This window comes from Erigeron canadensis, chromosome 9, assembly GCF_010389155.1.
Source record: "Erigeron canadensis isolate Cc75 chromosome 9, C_canadensis_v1, whole genome shotgun sequence".
Taxonomy (NCBI): domain Eukaryota; kingdom Viridiplantae; phylum Streptophyta; class Magnoliopsida; order Asterales; family Asteraceae; genus Erigeron; species Erigeron canadensis.
The window spans coordinates 2,693,159-2,710,572 of NC_057769.1; the positions used below are offsets into that span (position 1 = coordinate 2,693,159).

General features: G+C 35.7%; 2 protein-coding genes and 1 long non-coding RNA gene across 3 annotated transcripts; all 3 read right to left on the bottom strand.

Annotated features, from left to right (window-relative positions):
• Positions 1-18: 18 nt before the first annotated feature.
• Positions 19-1,116, bottom strand: LOC122582175. The gene is made up of 6 exons (XR_006321129.1): positions 1,078-1,116; positions 732-738; positions 488-568; positions 336-406; positions 143-235; positions 19-66 (listed from the first exon to the last, which is right to left on the bottom strand). It is a non-coding gene; the product is annotated as an uncharacterized LOC122582175 (long non-coding RNA).
• A 3,427-nt stretch (positions 1,117-4,543) lies between these two features.
• Positions 4,544-5,385, bottom strand: LOC122583909. Its single transcript, XM_043756281.1, has one exon. The coding sequence runs from the start codon at positions 5,291-5,293 to the stop codon at positions 4,775-4,777; it is 519 nt and encodes a 172-aa protein (XP_043612216.1). The 5' UTR covers positions 5,294-5,385; the 3' UTR covers positions 4,544-4,774.
• Positions 5,386-12,867: 7,482 nt separating this feature from the next.
• LOC122581512 (putative disease resistance RPP13-like protein 1) lies at positions 12,868-16,929 on the bottom strand. Its single transcript, XM_043753743.1, has 2 exons — positions 16,150-16,929; positions 12,868-16,062 (listed from the first exon to the last, which is right to left on the bottom strand). The coding sequence occupies exons 1-2, from the start codon at positions 16,927-16,929 to the stop codon at positions 12,868-12,870; spliced, it is 3,975 nt and encodes a 1,324-aa protein (XP_043609678.1).
• Between the last annotated feature and the right edge of the window lie 485 nt (positions 16,930-17,414).

Sequence of the window (17,414 nt, forward strand, 5' to 3'; positions counted from 1 at the left end):
TTCCCAACGCAGCAACAAGATGAGAATCAATGTTTCCAGTACTGTCCACGGTAGCCGGCCTATTATCTGCAAATTTGTATTGAATAACTCAACTTACAATGGAAGCTTGCACAATACATTTAACACAACCATGACTTCCTACCTTGGAAAGAATACTGAGAGATTTGATTAGTGATTCGAGATCTAACTTGGTTTGTCATCACCACTAGGTATTCATGAAAATTCAGCAAGGAACCTGGAAATGTCAATATCAAAGACCATATAGGTTACTAAGCCAGTTAGTAATATAGCTTTAGTGCTTTACAACAACAAAAAAAGCTGAGAATGTTAAGTACTTAAGTCTCACTGTAAAAATGATATATGCCAACCCAATGGATGTTGCCTTTGAGGTCCTTGTCCGTATTCCCTAGATACAACACAATAAGCATTATCATTTAAATTTTGTATCGACTTATAGTGGTTTGTCATTTGTGCAAAGTTAACTAACCCGGAAACAAGGGCAGCCATGCTATCGATGATTAGCAACTTCACTTGATGCTGGAGGAGTGAAACTTTGATTTTTTGCAAGCTGGAGACGAAACAGTTGAATATTGACAATCACATACACATAGATAATTAGATGTATAATGAACTTTAGATGGCATAAAAACATTGAAAAGAATCAACTTCTAAACCTCTCAGTGAACTCAGCAATAGAACCGGGTCTTAAAACTGTGATCCTACAGTCCTACCTGCCATCTATACAAAAACATGAAAGAGTACCTTTATAAGTAAAATATTTAAAATACGATAAAAACATATATTTCTATAACAGAGGCATGTTTATATCTCTGGATATCCAATATCAAGTGAACGTTTACTTGTGTAACTCATACACATCTTTCTTTGTACTTCTATTGATACATTTTTTAATATTTTATCACAGCAATTCAGCACTGTTGTTTTGTATAGTTTGTTCCAATTAGGGCACTTTGAGAAATTATCTAGTGACCAAAAACTTACTTTAGTAACTATTTTTAATAATTAAGTCCTTGTATCTGATTTTTAAATATAAAGAGTGGGACAATTAAACCATACCTCTTTTGTTATGCCCTCCAAGCAAAATATTTCTGGGAAACTATTAAGACCAGTTTCGATTAACCGATAAAAATTAAAATATCTATTTATCAAGTAAAAATTATAAAAAAGGAAACATGATCAAACTAATTGGAACTTCAGATTCAAGATAAGCTAGAGCAAACATGTGTCAAAAGAAGAAATGATGAAAATGGAAAAAAAAAAAAAAAAAAAAAAAAGAATAATGATACACATGCCTAGTCTAGTCCATGGATGACAGATGGTTTAGCCATTTACTGTCTCCGTATTTCCATATTTTCTATGCCATGTTAGGCATAGCTTTAGGCAAGTGGTTTAGGCATAACAATCATTACTGAATAATGAAAGGCAGCTCACAGGTACCTTCTCGAATTAAATTTGGATTCTACATCAATATATATTACATGACCATCCAAGCCTCCATAACAAGACGGCAGTGCAGTCAAAAGGGCAATCTTCAAGCAGAACTGCAAGTTCAAGACTTCAAGAAATAAGCAAAATATATGTTCAATTGTGCTATGATCTACAACGTCTACTTAAGGAGGATGGCATAAACTAGTAATATAGTCCAGAACCGGTAACATAGTTCAAGAGACTTAAACAACATGTGTGTTTCCAAACATAATGTTGTGAGAAGTTAATGAATTGGAGAACTGACACACCTGGGTCTTTCCAATTCCTGCAGGTCCGACCAACTCTGTCAAAGCACCAAATGGTAGCCCACCAGATAATGCTGCATCAAGACCCTTTAAATGTGTTGGAAGATGACCTAGAGAGCCCGCCTCCAGATCCACCAAGGTGAAAGGGACCTCCGGCCCAAGAATGATAAAAAAAATATGGTTAGATCTACCGGAGTAGGACCTTTAACCTGAAGGGAATAATCTCGATCTCAAGAACCCTGATCTCGATCTCAAAAACGCTCAGTCTCCGATCTAAGGATACAGGAAAAAGAGCCGTTGGGGAAGGAGAGAGAAGAGGGTAGAGAGAAACCCTATTATTTATTTTTTTTATACTTTTTTTCCTTTTGTGAATTATGATATAAAAGAGATTATTTTCTAGTCTTAAATTTATGAACACGAAATACCTAGCTATTGACTACTACACACTTGCGGGCAGTGAACCCGTTCGTATGTAATATAGTTGACATGGTAAACCGAGGTCGAACACAAGGACTTAATAAGCAATTGTTACAATAAAATGATTCAGATTAAAAAAGGGGGGTTTTGTGACCGAATTGTCACGTTGCAAAGTTAGTGAGAAAAGTTAGTAATCCCGTAGGATTAATCGCAAAGAGTATTCGATTGGTTTAATCTTAACACAGATTTAAAAATGAACACCTACTTGGATCAGCTCACATGCCAATCATCGGGTCTTAATATTACTTGCATTTGTTGAACGACTCAAAAAGTAGACAAGATGAACTCCCGTTATACTTGAAACTTTAACTGCTCAAAACATAATTATTGCTCCCGCACTTAATTTCTCCTCTAAACAGTTAAGCATTAAATTCACGAGTTGATTTTATGATTTAATCTTTTGAAAGCTTTCTCCTGAACTGCTTATTCGCCTAATCAGATCCCTCTATCATAGACGTTTACACATTCAAAATGAATTTAATAGTTTTTAATCTTTATCGTCGATTTCTCCCGAACTCCAACGATTTTAGGTTAATTATAGACCGATTAACCATTTCATAAATCAATTGACAATGACATAGATTTCTCCCGAACTTCTAATTACAATTATCAATCAATTAATATAAAAGTTGAAAACAATATTTAAATCCAAATAAATGTGGATCTTCGATTAAACATAAAACCTTGTTCAACATTCACAAGCAACATCAATTCGACCCTATGACATGCTTACTATCCAAGCGGGTGCTAAAGATTTAGCTATTCATATTAGAAATGCAAGAACAAACATATAGAGAGGAGATCATATTATACCAAATGAATGATGATAATCCGGTAGCAATGATGATTACAATCAAAAGCTGAAAATAATCGAAACCCTAATCACTTGGTTGCTCCAAAGTATTCCTCAGTATATGAAAAACTATGAAATTGTGTTATGAATTCGTCCAAAAGTGCAGAACCCTAATTAATCCTCTGTACAAAACACGCGTGTAACGGCCGTTAGTGGGATAACGGCCGTTAGTATTATACTTGAGGTCTAACGGGGGTTACTGGGGTAACGGCCGTTACTCTTCAGTTGATAACTAACGGCCGTTAGTTCCCTAACTGCCAGTTACAGGAGAAACCACAAACCACCTATGTAACGGCCGTTAGTGGGCTAACGGCAGTTACAACTTCCAGATTTCGTTTTCTTCATCTTTCGCGTGATTTCACCCGAATCTTTCTCCCGTTTCTTCCTTAACTCATCAAAATCGACCAATTCATTCGTCTAATCAATTTCCAACCTGAAAACACTCAACACACCTTCAAAGCATCGAAAGTTGGATATAAAACTATCAAAATGACGAATAATTGGTTCTAAAATCACGTGGGAAATGGTACAAAATATGACACATCAATGGGTAAACTGTCAGTCCAAAGGCCCAACGTGTAATTTACCCGACCCATTTAACATCAAGGATGTAGTTGGTTTATATAGTTTTGTATGTATAAAAATTCACTTTCATAGTTCTAAGATGACCCTTTAAAATATTTCAAACATTATATGTTATTTGTGTATAAAATTTCATTTAGTTTGGATCAGTTTGAGTATATGTCAATAGGTTCATAGCCCGACGGCATCCAAAGCCCTTTAAGGCTTGGCCTGGGGAGAGCCATGTTCGAGTCTGAAGAGACAAAGGTTGACTGTCGTGCTGTTTGACGAACTATTCCGTGGGTTTTTCTGGAATTAGAGAGATATCATTATGGAATTAGGGTTTTTTCAGCGGCATTCCGAATTGAATCCTGAGACCAGGGTTCGAGTTTGAGTAGACAAAGTTTTACCTCCAATTTAACGTCATGACTTCTGTAGCGGTTAAATTGGTGAGTTTTTCCTCCCATGTGGTCTCTGACTCCGTGGATCGGTCGCTAATGACTGTTTATCCGTATGGATGTAACGGCTAACCGTCCCGTAACATGAACGTTTAAAAAAAAAAATAAGGTGACAGATTTTGAATATGCATTAAACATAAATACTTATTTAAATAAAATAATATTATGTAGACACTTATCAAAAAGTTTATGACTAAATATTTTATTGTCATTAAATCTGTAATTAGAATTTGAAATGATATGAAACTTTAATTTTGTAATTTTTTGGAATATACGATCGAGAATTTCATAATATCTTTCAAAATCAATACAAATCGTATTTGATTAGACTTTTTTCTACTAGAATTTGATAAAACTACTATAGTTATGTCACTTTTTGCAAGTACAAAAACGAGTATATTAATTACCTTCACTTCTCAAATAACTTGAAAAGTGGTATATTAATTTCAGTTATAATCATATGATAACAGATTAATTAGCTTAAAGAAAAACAACCGAGTAACAAAAAAAAAACGAAAACGAAACAACTTGAGGTTTGCACGCAACCTATGAGACTAAAAAAACAAAAGGAGGTTTAAAGCCAACGATCGATATGATTGATCGAGCTGAATATTAATATTGAACGTAGTCATGGTATAGTAGCCGGTTACGAGATGAAATATATATCTTAATTATGAACTTCGCTCTAGCATATCTTGATACCTTTTAAAAGATTCAAGTTTCTGAAGTCTCATTCGCTTATGGAACTTCATTATGAAGAGATCCGCGACGTGATCAATTTCATCCTCTAGACGAAAATCTTCACCATCATTCTCTTTCAAGTTCTTCACCAAATCAATCACAGAAGTATTTGGAGTTCCTAACTCATCATCAACCTCTTCATCAAAAAGGGAGTGTCTCAAATCCGGATAATCATCGTCATCATAAGCTCCCAAACTTTGGACAACTTTCTGATCATCGTCGTCGTCTTCTTGTGATGGACCCCCAAGTAGTAACGCATGAATTTTATGCGAGATTGAACTTTTTCTTAGTGTGAGACCATGAAACTTTTTGTTTTTCAACAAGGAGAAAATTATAACTCTAGCTTTCAGGGTCTCTATTTTACTTTTAATAGCCAACGATTTAGATTTTGTGACCGATGTCACTAGAGATATTATGTTCTTCAAAAAAAGAGACGCCCCGTTCTTCATTCTTCCCTGTTTCACTTATAACATAAATCGTGACAAGAAAACCGATGAAATAATGAATAACCGTGGTTGAATTGGATGATATACTATATGAATAGGAGAAATAATATATGTGGCTTTAACACTAATGTGTGCATTTACTCTTATATATATGATATAAAGGTAATTAACGAAAGTTGAATGCAGGTTCGGAAATGTATCTACCAAATCACTCCAAGTACATGCCTTCCATTTCCCATAATTAAAGAAATTAAAGTAAAAGTGAAAGCAAAAGCTAGAAAGGCTACCATCGATCATCGACTTCATTTTGATATTGATATTTATATATTATAGAGATATAGAGATTTGTACATGTGCCAAAGCTGCCTGCATTTTGAAAGCATGTTATATAACAACTGTTACATGTATATAAAAAAGGCTAAATCAAAAGCAAACCCTGCCCCTTAAGTAATCATGGCAGATCGGGTATATATCATTTTCTGTTCGGGCATGAAAACAATAGGTTATGGCAATTTTTTTTGGGAAGTGATATATCTACAACTAAATTTAGCCATCTACAACAATCTATGCATTAAACAGTTGTACACTGTACTGTAAAATATATGTGATTGTTGTAGATGGCTAAAAATTGATGTAGATATATCACTCCCTTTTTTTTTGTGTTTTCTATTCATTAAGCTAGTGTTGTCCTAATAAAATGTTTGTTTAGTTCGTTATATATTGTTTGTGTAAATTGATATGCAAAATCGAGCTTTAAAAATTATAAACTAGAATCACCTAAGAACTCACTACTACGCACTCACGGGCAGTGGACCCGATCGTTTGTAATATAGTTAAGAGGTAAGACCGTGTTCGTTCGCACGGATTGGATTGACTAGTTGTTTGATGAAATGGTTTATAAAACGGGTGTTGCCTCGAAATTCCTTTAACAAGTTTAATTTAAAAACGAATTACATAAAATAAAAGAGAACCTCAGACAATAATAATAAAAGTCATCCACCTTGACTGCACTCGACTTCAAATGTCACTCGACTTCAAATGTGATTGCATTTAATTAAGATCAAATTCTTTAGAGTTTGAAGATAATCGTGACAAGATTAAGGTGCTCACGTGGTACCACCAACCGTGAACAAATTACCGAATCACCTAATTGCTAGTTAAATTAACCAAGACGGTACCACCAAAGCAAAGACAACTTTTTCCAACAATTAGTTTTATTGACTATCGAATTATCAATTGCACCTAAGTGACAATAACGTGGTACCACCAACCGCTATGAATCACGTTGACAAAATTACCTCTTTTCTTAAAATGATATTCACTATCATACCATGAACTAGTGATAATTACTCATAGACAAGTAACCGTTCTAAAATCACACATACATTCAACTGGTACCACCAACGAAGAAATATATGCAACCAATATCATATTTAATAATTAAAAAGAATTAAATCATCAAGATCACGGAACAACGATAATTTAATAAACTCTTTAAATTAAAAATATTGCAATCACATCATTTGTCTCGTTACATCAAGGTGAATGATAAACAGTTTAGCCACTCATGATTGTAAAACAATAATAATCAATAAAATAGAAGAACATATTGTACCAATCGTTTGAGAAAGTAGAAAATTGCAAGACAGAAAATTAATACGATCTAGATGGGTGCTCGTGAATCTTCAGTGGATCCGCCTAAGAAAAACCTCTTGCTTGGACACCTGATAGAACCCCTTGAAGAGCAGCTCCTAGAAAGAGATAAATTGGAAGTTAGGGTTTTGTTTTCTATTTATTCTCTCCCAAAATTCTGATGCAGAAACGAACTAAACCTTCAGATCCCGTGCACTCACTGCGGCGCAGTGAGATGTGCATCCCCTCACTGCGGCGCAATGAAGTAGGTTTGACTTTGACCTTCGGCGACTGCGGCGCAGTGGGAATAGATACCTCCACTGCGGCGCAACCCAAATCCACGGCTTCAATTAACCATCTTCTGACTGCAGCACAGTCAGCCTTGTGCAACCCCCACTGCGGCGCAGTGGGGTTAGTTCAACAATTTTCCGAGAATAATGGCTGCGGCGCAGTGGGCATAGCATCCTCCACTGCGGCGCAGTCACAAGCTTTGTGTAAAATTCGTCTTTCGATCTTTAAGCTTGCTAAACTCTTCAATCTTCTTAACTTTATCAACTCTTGATCTCATGAATCAATCTCTTGGCCACTAAATCATCCGAAAATGTGCCACTTGAACGCGTAACCTGTTTAGAGCCTGAAAACACTAAAAAAACACCGTAAACGCGCCAAATGCATACGAAAACGACTTAAAACACATAAGAAATAGGCCAATAATGATGTGGGCGATGGGTATAAGTTGGTCACATCAAATCCCCCCACACTTGAGCATTGTTTGTCCTCAAGCAAATCCAAACTTTAAGTAACAGTAATCCTTGACAATCAAACTATCAAACAAGTGACAAGTATAAAAAAGAAACAACACCGAGCATGTCGAATGACAAAAAGCGGGTGAAGCAGTTTTAATCTTAAATGAAAACCCGAAATGTTTGACAATACCTGAACAATCCGCAAGCCACGATAATCAACTAAGCATAAGTGAAACAAACGAACCTATCAATATCATTCTACTCCACCAAACTTACTTTCGGGATTGAATATATGAAGAATCACTCATAGCTCAGTCGTGATGTATACTCTTTTACCATAGGCTTGAACTAGGATCGTCACTCCACCAAAACGGCGCAAGGATCAAGTACATCGTCAAAATAGGCATAAGGATGGCTGTATAGTTAAACTAAGGCTATGTATAAATGGGTATGTACAAGGAAGTATGGGAAATTTATAGGTTAAAGGTGAAAGGTAAGAAACAAAAGTATATAGTATATATATATGATAAATGTACAACATAGTCTAATCAAACCCATACCATTGATTGCCACCAAACCACCAACCCATAAAATGCCATTCCGTGAACACACCTCCAAAGTACCAAGCAAACCCGACACCATTGTGGTGTATTAACTTCAAACAACTTACAATCAACCAAGTCTTCCATAATAATGATACAACTAACTTTCTTGATATTTGAAAATGAGAAATAGCCACTGGTAGCCCAAGTTCTTTCTTTCTTTCTTTTTTTTTTTTTTTATATTTTTCTGTTTTTCATAATTTTATTCTTTTCGAACCATTTTTACTCTACTAGTAGACACCCTCTTACAATGATAAACATGTCTATAACACTTTACTTCCTTTGTTTGAACGATCCAAGACAATCCTCAATAACTTAACCCATTGACGTATTCTCATAGACAAGAATATTCCACTAATTAATCCACTGAAACTCCCCGGACCATCCAAACAAACCAATGACAATCAATGGCCCCCCAGATTAGACTATCGGTATAGTTAGGTATAATTAGGTGAAGTTTACATGAATAGGTGGATTTATACAATGGAAAAGGCTAAGTTAAAAGGGATATATATCTCTATAATTTGCTAAGGTATACAAAAGAAAAGTGAAAATGAAAAATGTATGTATATACAAGTATATGTATAAGGTTCTATAGTGGGGATATGGATATACAAAAGAGAAATGAAAAGAAAGAAAGAAAAAGTATGGTCAAACCTAAATGCCATTTCGTCATCCAATGTACTCGTCACGATCACTAGGCCAAGTTCTAGAATCAATACATCACCGACACACTCTTATCAAAAGAAGAACCCGGAAATGGCTTAGAAATACCTCAAACACGCACATCCTAGTGCAAGGCATCAAAATGAATACCCTTACTCCCGAATAAATCCAAGAGCCTAAGAGAGGGACGTATTTACGAGACAATCAAACCAAAACCGTCACCTGACATAACTATATATGAAATGATGAAATCTCACATTTGGGTGTTTTGGATATATATGAGTATGCAAGTAATGTTATCAATCCCGAAGGACTAGCCAAATAACCGTTCAGAACACACTTCGCCAATTAAAACTTTTTGTCAAGGAAAATTTTTGTAGTAAAATTGCTTATTAAGTTAAAAGTTTAATGACAAAAGCAATTTACCACAAGGACATTAGATAAAATCCAAAGACCTACGAGAGGGACACATCAACAAAACCGGTAGAAATCTCAATGGCAAAACAACAAAAGCGATAAACCCGGTAGCTTAAACCTATCCCCCCCCCCCCAACCACCACACACTTAAGATGGACAATGCCCTCAATGTCCATATTCGGTCAAACAAAGGTAAATAGGGGTTTTGAAACAAGTTAGTCAACCCCGTGTCACAAATTGCGCTTCCGAAATAGGAAGAACACTTTGGTTGGCGGGAGAAACAACTTGTACCAAAACGGAAGGTGCGAGAGTTGTGTGTGCATCATACATATAATCAACACTAAAGCGTTGAACTTACTGCCAGCATACGCACACCATCACACACTCAACACATTGATGTCATAGAAAATAGATGAGAAGAGAATCCAAGGGGTTCCCCACACACTTGTGTTGCGCTATAGCCATCAACATAACATCCTGTTTCATTCGCATCACTAACAACCACAAAAATTTCAAATTATCAAAGTAATAACTGTTTCATGCAACAAATAAGCTTAAGAAAAGAAAAGAAAAAAAAAAACAATGCAAATGTCTCCTCACCGCGTAGGGTGGATACCAGAAAATAAAGACAAAAAATAAGAAACAATGGATTAAGTACAGTCATCCAGATACCAAAATGAATATCAATCAACCAACATATGAATACTTATGTTTAGTGTGTAAAAGAAATATATTAAAATAAGTAACTTAGTAATGAATACTTATGTTTAGTTTTGTATATGAACACTTCATAAACCTCATAAACCTATCCATTCATTATGGTAACCCAGTTAATATTAAAGCACACGTTAAAAAATATAGTATTTTGTAGTTATTATAGCAAAAAAAAAAGTTAGAATCATGTTAAAAATATTGAAGGTGTGTCCGCATAATGCACAACAGCCGAATGGATAATGATAAATCAACCTAATTTGTATGCCTAAAAATCAAAATAATTATAGGACGATGACATGTGAAAAAATCATCGGACAAGAATTAGGAAAGAGAATTAGTGGAATCCACATGTAAAATTCTTAAAGTTTTAGGTTAATTTATAGGCATATGAGTTAGATTGATTAATCGAATATGCTTAAATATTTTGATAACTTTGAAGGTTTTTATCTATAAAAAACTTTTTTTCAATAAAAAAAAATAATAAAAATTTGTTCTTGAGAGATCCAGCTTCGAGATCGGAGAAGCCATTGGTTTTGTTTTTTCTATTAACTGTCGTGCTTTCGGACGAATTAATATCTCCTACAAAGTATTTGATAAGATGGTTCTTTAGTGTGGACGGGGTCATAATCTTGACCTCTCCTTGTGATGTTCCATGTGTATATATATATATATATATAAGGGGAAGGAAATATGAAGCTGTTAGGCACCCAAGTTAGGTGAAAAACCTTTCACATACCTTTTTTTAAAAGGTAAAAATCATGGGGGGGCATGTAATTATTTAAAATATTAAAATATTAGTATATGAGGGGTTTTTCACCCAAGTTAGGTGCATAACAGCCTCATACTCACTTTTCCCATATATATATATATATATATATATAAAGTATAATAAAAAAATCAACGCAAATATCTCCAACACGATAGCAATAAAAGTTTTTTGAAACTAAAAACAAGGACGCCCTAAAAACAACCTAACCTTTCAATTACTTTTTCACTTGTTCGAACCCCTAATCTTGTTCAATGTATACATTTTTAATTCTATCGAGTGTGTATATCTCAATCGATTGTTTCCAGATCAATAACTTTATGTTTAAATTGATTCTTGAATTGTGCTTCCGCAAGTTGATTTTGAATTGTTGTTAAGAAATGGATGCGAGTGTGTTTCAAATTTCAATCTTCTAATGAAAACTGAAGAAGTGTTACTTTTACTGCTCCACAATTGAGAGGAAGGAGTTACCAATGTTTAATCCACAGTCAACAGTTGAGGATCATTTTACCATAGGTAGTGATATTTGTACCACAACAAGTTATACATTTACCACATATATGTACTACTGACTTATACTGTAAGCTACAAAAGTAGTACATTGTGGTGGATTAATCAAATGTAGTGGTACAATTATCATTTCTCTTTTACCATTGTGGCAGCGGGTAAATTTTTGTTTTTTACGGTGTTTGGTCAATGGTCGGATTTTAGACACATGATCGAGGTACATACATACACACATACAATATTTGTTTAGAATTCTAATTAGGAGACTTATGTTAACCTACTACTATCACTTTACCAAATAGCCAAACTTCTCTCATATAGGCCGGTGATGTCTGTCGCACCCCGCCATGGCGGATTATCGCGACTTCCACGGATCATCGTTACAAAATTACATCAAACGACCTCTAAATACATAGTTTAAAACATTTCACAATGAGTTTTATCCAAAATAGTGACCCATAACATCATTATTCAAAGTACATAAACACAAGTGACGGTAGGCATTTCCACCACTGATGTATTTTAGAAAAAGATATATGAGTTTGGTATGAATAAAAATAAAACATTTTTAGGAAAAAAAAAAGTGATGGTATGCAATCAGCTGTGACAAAACGTCAGGGACCTACTTACACTAAACATTAGTGACCAGCCGAGACTTAATACTTATTCAGAACTTAAACGTCAACCTAATATCGCTTTACCAAATAGCCAATAATCTCATATAGGTGATGTCAAATGTCTAAATGCATGGCCTTCTTCTTTATGCTACAAACTGATTTCAAGTTCCTTAAAATGATGGATACTTAACATTGTTTGACACATTTTACAACTTGATTTTAGACCTAATTAGTCGTCCTCTCAAACAAATGTATGTTCCTGGATATAATTCTATATATATGTAGCATTTACATTTTGGTTTACAAGCTTCACTAATGTTTTACACAGTGATCCCATAGGAAAGCAACCTATTGTCAAATATGACACACAAGAATCATTCAGCATACATTCAAAATGTCAGGTATAACATTAACACCTTGTTTGATACGAAGGTAACAACTGAAATATTATTTGAAAGAAGATGCATCATACGGGCAACAATATTGTTGTATAAATTAAAGTGCAAACTTAAACACCACTCCATATGGGTAACCCTTTTTTAATTAATGAGTTCTCTGGAATTGAATCTCATCTTCCTCATGAGATCATTATTTTTTATATTTTTTATTGAGTTATTTACACTTTTGGTCTCTGTCGATGGTTAAAGATTACCGTTTTCATCCCTACCTTTCATATATTACCGTTTTGGTTCAAAAAACTTTACTCCATCAACGCTTTTGGTCCATTTCTCGAAACGAACGTTAAAAACCCATCACGTAACCTGCACATGATGGATATATTAGTCTTTTTCTTACCACAAGACTAAAAGTGTAACATGACATGACAAAGTTTTTTGGACCAAAACAGTAATATATGAAAGGTAGGGATGAAAACGTCCCTCGACAGGGACCATAAGTGTAATTAACTCTTTTATATGTCATGATCAGGGATTTGGGAGATGATGGGCCAGTACTTTCCTGTTACTATTCCGTTACTACACTTTCTTCTCAGTTCCCGGGAAACATCACCCACAGATAAACTTGAGAAAGAAGGGAGGAGTGTCTCTGGCAGATCTCTTAGCTTCCGGCAGTCGAAGATTTCAAGTTTTTCAAGGGAGGTGAGGTGCTCCATTCCTTTTGAAATTGTTTCCAGTTCCTCAAAATTTCTGATTTCAAGAGAAGTCAGAGATGATGGAAGTAAGAAAGAACATGATGACGGTGATGATGTTGAAGTAGTAGCAGTATTGCTATCTTCTGCATTTGCAAATGAAACCACTTCTCCTGAAGTTTCACCATCTAACGATAGTTTCACAAGTGAGTTTGGGAAATTCTGCATCCCCCACTCTGACATCAGCTTCTTTAATCCTCCTATTTCTAACTTCCTTAAATTAGGAGGCCACAAACCACCAGGAAATGAGTAGTTTATGCTTGGACAATCCCTTATCAACATGTCTTCCAAATATGTGAGACTTTGCAATTGCTTATGTGGAAATGACTTCATATTCTTGCACTCAAAGATCGAAAGATATCTCAGGCAAAGATGCGGAAGAAAACCATAGCCTTTCTCTGGAATGGCTTCTATTTCAGTTGCCCATATTGTCAAGTGGGTGAGATGAAGTAAGCATCCTTCTGGTAACAACCTCAAACTTGGAATTTCACATAGAGTAAGAGATGTAAGTGATGACAAGAAGTTGCTCAGAAGCCAATTCACCTCCACATTATGACATACCCAAACTCGGAGACTCTTAAAAGTGGATGGCAAGTGATGACCATCCACTCCTGGGAAGGTCAAGGATGTTACTGAATCACAAAATGATATCATCAAATTTTCATTACTATCTGAACCACAATGGTAACTCTCCAATCTCACACAATTATCAAGTCTTACACTTCTAAGAGATTTCATGCACATCACCAAATCCGCCTTTTTCTCTTCCAATCTTATCAAGTTCTTACACTTTTCTACTTCCAACTCCTGTAAATTAACAAGAATCTTGCATGCCTCCTCTTCTGATTCCCACAAGTATGTGAGTTCATCACAACCTGAAATCTTTAGATATTCAACAGCCTTAAGATGCTCCAAAAAATCTCCATCTAGCAGAGTAGGAAGTCCATTAACTTCCTCCACTGTCAATCTAGTAATTGTTGAAGACACGTCAATCATGCTTCTTAACGCCACTGCTGAACATTTTTCTACATGAAGAACCCGAAGTGAATGTATTGGCTCAATTGTCAATACATCCAGTTTCGGACAGTTTTCAATATAAATCTCACTAAGACGGGGAAATGATACAGCGGTTCCATCTTTGCCACCCCCATGTATAGTTGACCATTCCTTCCAACCCTCCATATCTATAAATCTCAAAACTTCAAGTGATGGAAATGCATTACCATTTCCGGTTCCAAGTAACTCTGAGCCCACCCTCTTCAACCCATTCATGCTCCTAACAAACAGCTTTTGAAGGGACGGTAGATGTCCAAGTGTTGGTAAGCATGTACAACCTCTACAACGAAATAACATAATTTGGGTTAAGCAATCATATATGGGATCCCCAAGCCAATTTGGAAATTTTGTTCCTGCGTAGTTCGATATCACGATTTTGGTCAACTTCTTAAAAGGCTTTAGTCCTTCAAGTACTTCACACTCAATCAACTCATTTCGATAATCATTAAAGACGTCGCTCCATTCCATCTTCAAATCACGAACACCCTTCATTTGTTGTAGGTTGGCTTCCTTTGCGTGGGTTGAATTAGTCACTTTATGCAATCCTTCAATGGCAAGCCGGCCTTGAAGATGTTGTAGGTCCCTAAGATGGGATATTTTGAACCCATTAGCATCTCCTATAATAACTTTGGATAGAGTTTGTAGACTAGTCAATCCACTTATCCCCATGGGCAACTCTTTCAAACTTGCGGTATCATCGATGTCAAGATGTCGCAGGTTTATCAGCTTTGTGAGACTGTCTGGCAAGCTTGATAGTCGGTAACAACCAGAAAGCAACAAGCTCTGGAGATTGTACAAGTTACCGACTTGTTCCGGTAAACAAGTGATGTGAGTTTCAGAAAAGTTGAGGTACCGCAAATGTTTGAGATTGCCAATGGACCGTGGTACCACTGTGATTACATAACCAGCTAGGCTTAGCACCCTTAAAAACTGTAGTTGGGGAAGTAATTCTGTAAGGATCTTGCTTGATAAATAGAAATGTTGGAATCTAATGATCATTACTGGCACCGGTAAGAATGTTCGCAAGCGTCTCGCGGTATATAGTGCCTTGAGCTTTCCGTATATTAAATATTTTTGACGAATAAATGAAAAGTGGTGGAGCTTCTCCAAAGCTTCATTTCTTCCGCCAACGGCATTCTTCTCACCCAACATAAAAAAGAACTCCCCTCCAACACTTATTGCCAGGTCATTTATAAGATCGTGCATTGTATATTGTGATTTATTATTAGTTGAGTGCTGAAAAAACGATCTCGACACTAGCTCTTCAAAACACTCACTACCTAAACTCTCCATTGACTTGCTGCCTTTTGACCGGTACAAAAAGCCTTCTGCCATCCAGAGCAGGACGAGTTCGTCCTTCCGAAACACGTAATCCTTAGGGAATAAGCAGCAATAAGCAAACATAGGCTTCAAATGTGGAGGGAGATCATAGTAACTTAGTCTTAGGGCGGGAAGAATATTACCTTCATTCGGTAAATTCCATATCTCACTACTTAACAACTCCTCCCATTCGTCATCACTTGATTTTGTTCTCAACATCCTTCCAAGTGTTTTCAACGCCAACGGCAATCTGCCACATTTCTTCACGAAACCTTCTCCATACAAGTTAAGAGTCGGATGCGAATCAAAATTTTGTTTACCCAGTGCATGTTGGGCCAACAAAGACAGGGCTTCTTCATCCGACATAAGCTCTAAAGGATAAGATTGAGAAGAACCCATCACCAATGCAACTTTACTATTCCGGGTAGTGACAATAATCTTACTTCCGGGTGCCCCTACAACAAACGGGCGTTGGAGGAGTTCCCACTTGTTATAGTCTTCATTCCATACATCGTCTAGAACAATTAGGAACCTTTTCTTTGAAAGTTTTTCAGTAAGAGCCACTTGAAGTTGATTAAGATTTACAAATTTTTTGTCATCCCCACCCCCAATTTTAAATTTGGTTTTGCTAATATTCCCTTGAAGTTGATTAAGAGTTTCAATTTTTTTGTCATCCCCACCTACATCTTTAAAAATGGTTTTACTAATATTAAATACATCAAACTCATCAGAAACACTGACCCATGACTTGAGTTCAAAGTGATCCTTCACTTTCTCATCATTGTACAGAATCTTTGCAATAGTGGTTTTGCCAATTCCACCCAGACCAACAACAGACAGGACGCTGATGTTTTGACTACATGATTCATTGTCTAACAGCTTCCCGAGCAATGCCTTCTTATCTGTTTCCCTACCCACGATTGTAGAGACGTCAACTAGTGAAGTTTCCTCCAATCTTTTAATTGTTTTATTTGACCTTCCAACATTATCATTCAAACCCAAAAGGTTTTTCTCCTCGACAAGATCATGGAGTTTGGTTGAAATCTCATCGAGTTTAGAACTCATCTTATGACCATACTTAATTTTATGAGGAGTGAAATTAGTACAACAAGTTGGAATGGTCTTTAATACCTTACTCATGGTGCTGGCATTATGAGATTGCTGATTCAACTGGCGCCTCAGAGCTTGAGTGGCCAAATCATCAAGTACATCGTCTATTTCGTAAGCCAAAAGCTGGAGTTTGTTTAGCCATAACTGAACAGCAATGAGGGTTATGTGCTTTCGGCCTGCATCAACAAGCACAGCTTGGATCTGGGACAAGGTATCTTTCCATTTGTTGAGCTCGGAATAGATTCCTGCAGATCGAGCCATCCTGATCAGATCAGAAGAAGCCAATTTCTCAAACAGCACGGTAATGAATGCGCTAAGAAAGACTTCAGCAATTGCCATTGGAAAAAGGAAAGATTGTTTGTCTCTTGGGGTTTTGATTTGAAAGAAAATTAAAATTATACAGATGAAGAAGCAAAGTTAAATATTGATTGAAATGGGAAAGACTATATGTTTCTCAAGTTAATTGATTGAAATGAAGAAGATTATATGTTTCTCTTTTATTTGATTTTGATTTCTGACAATGTTTGTAAGGAATGGAATGTATTAGTTACAAGGAAGAAGAAAAGTATTGGTTACACGGAAAATATTCCTTGCTTAATGATAAAACAAACTTTGTTTAACTTTCAGCCCCTGCTAACAGATGTTTTTCTTCTTCAGCTCACTTTTAGTCTTAAACTCTTTATGCTGCCATGATTGAAGAATATAATAATAATACGGTAATATATATTAACATTAGATTGATAATTTATGTAAACTTATATCTATAAAAAATAATTACTGATTTATTAACCTGTTTTTTAACCTTATATAAATACCCTAATATG

Excerpts from the sequence above, each read along its gene's own strand:
- LOC122583909 (XM_043756281.1), bottom strand. The coding sequence starts at position 5,293 with ATGAAGAACGGGGCGTCTCTTTTTTTGAAGAACATAATATCTCTAGTG.
- LOC122581512 (XM_043753743.1), bottom strand. The coding sequence starts at position 16,929 with ATGGCAATTGCTGAAGTCTTTCTTAGCGCATTCATTACCGTGCTGTTT. Across the intron at positions 16,063-16,149 it reads AAGATGTAGGTGGGGATGAC|AATCTTAATCAACTTCAAGT; the intron begins AAAAAAATTGAA and ends AAAAAATTTGTA.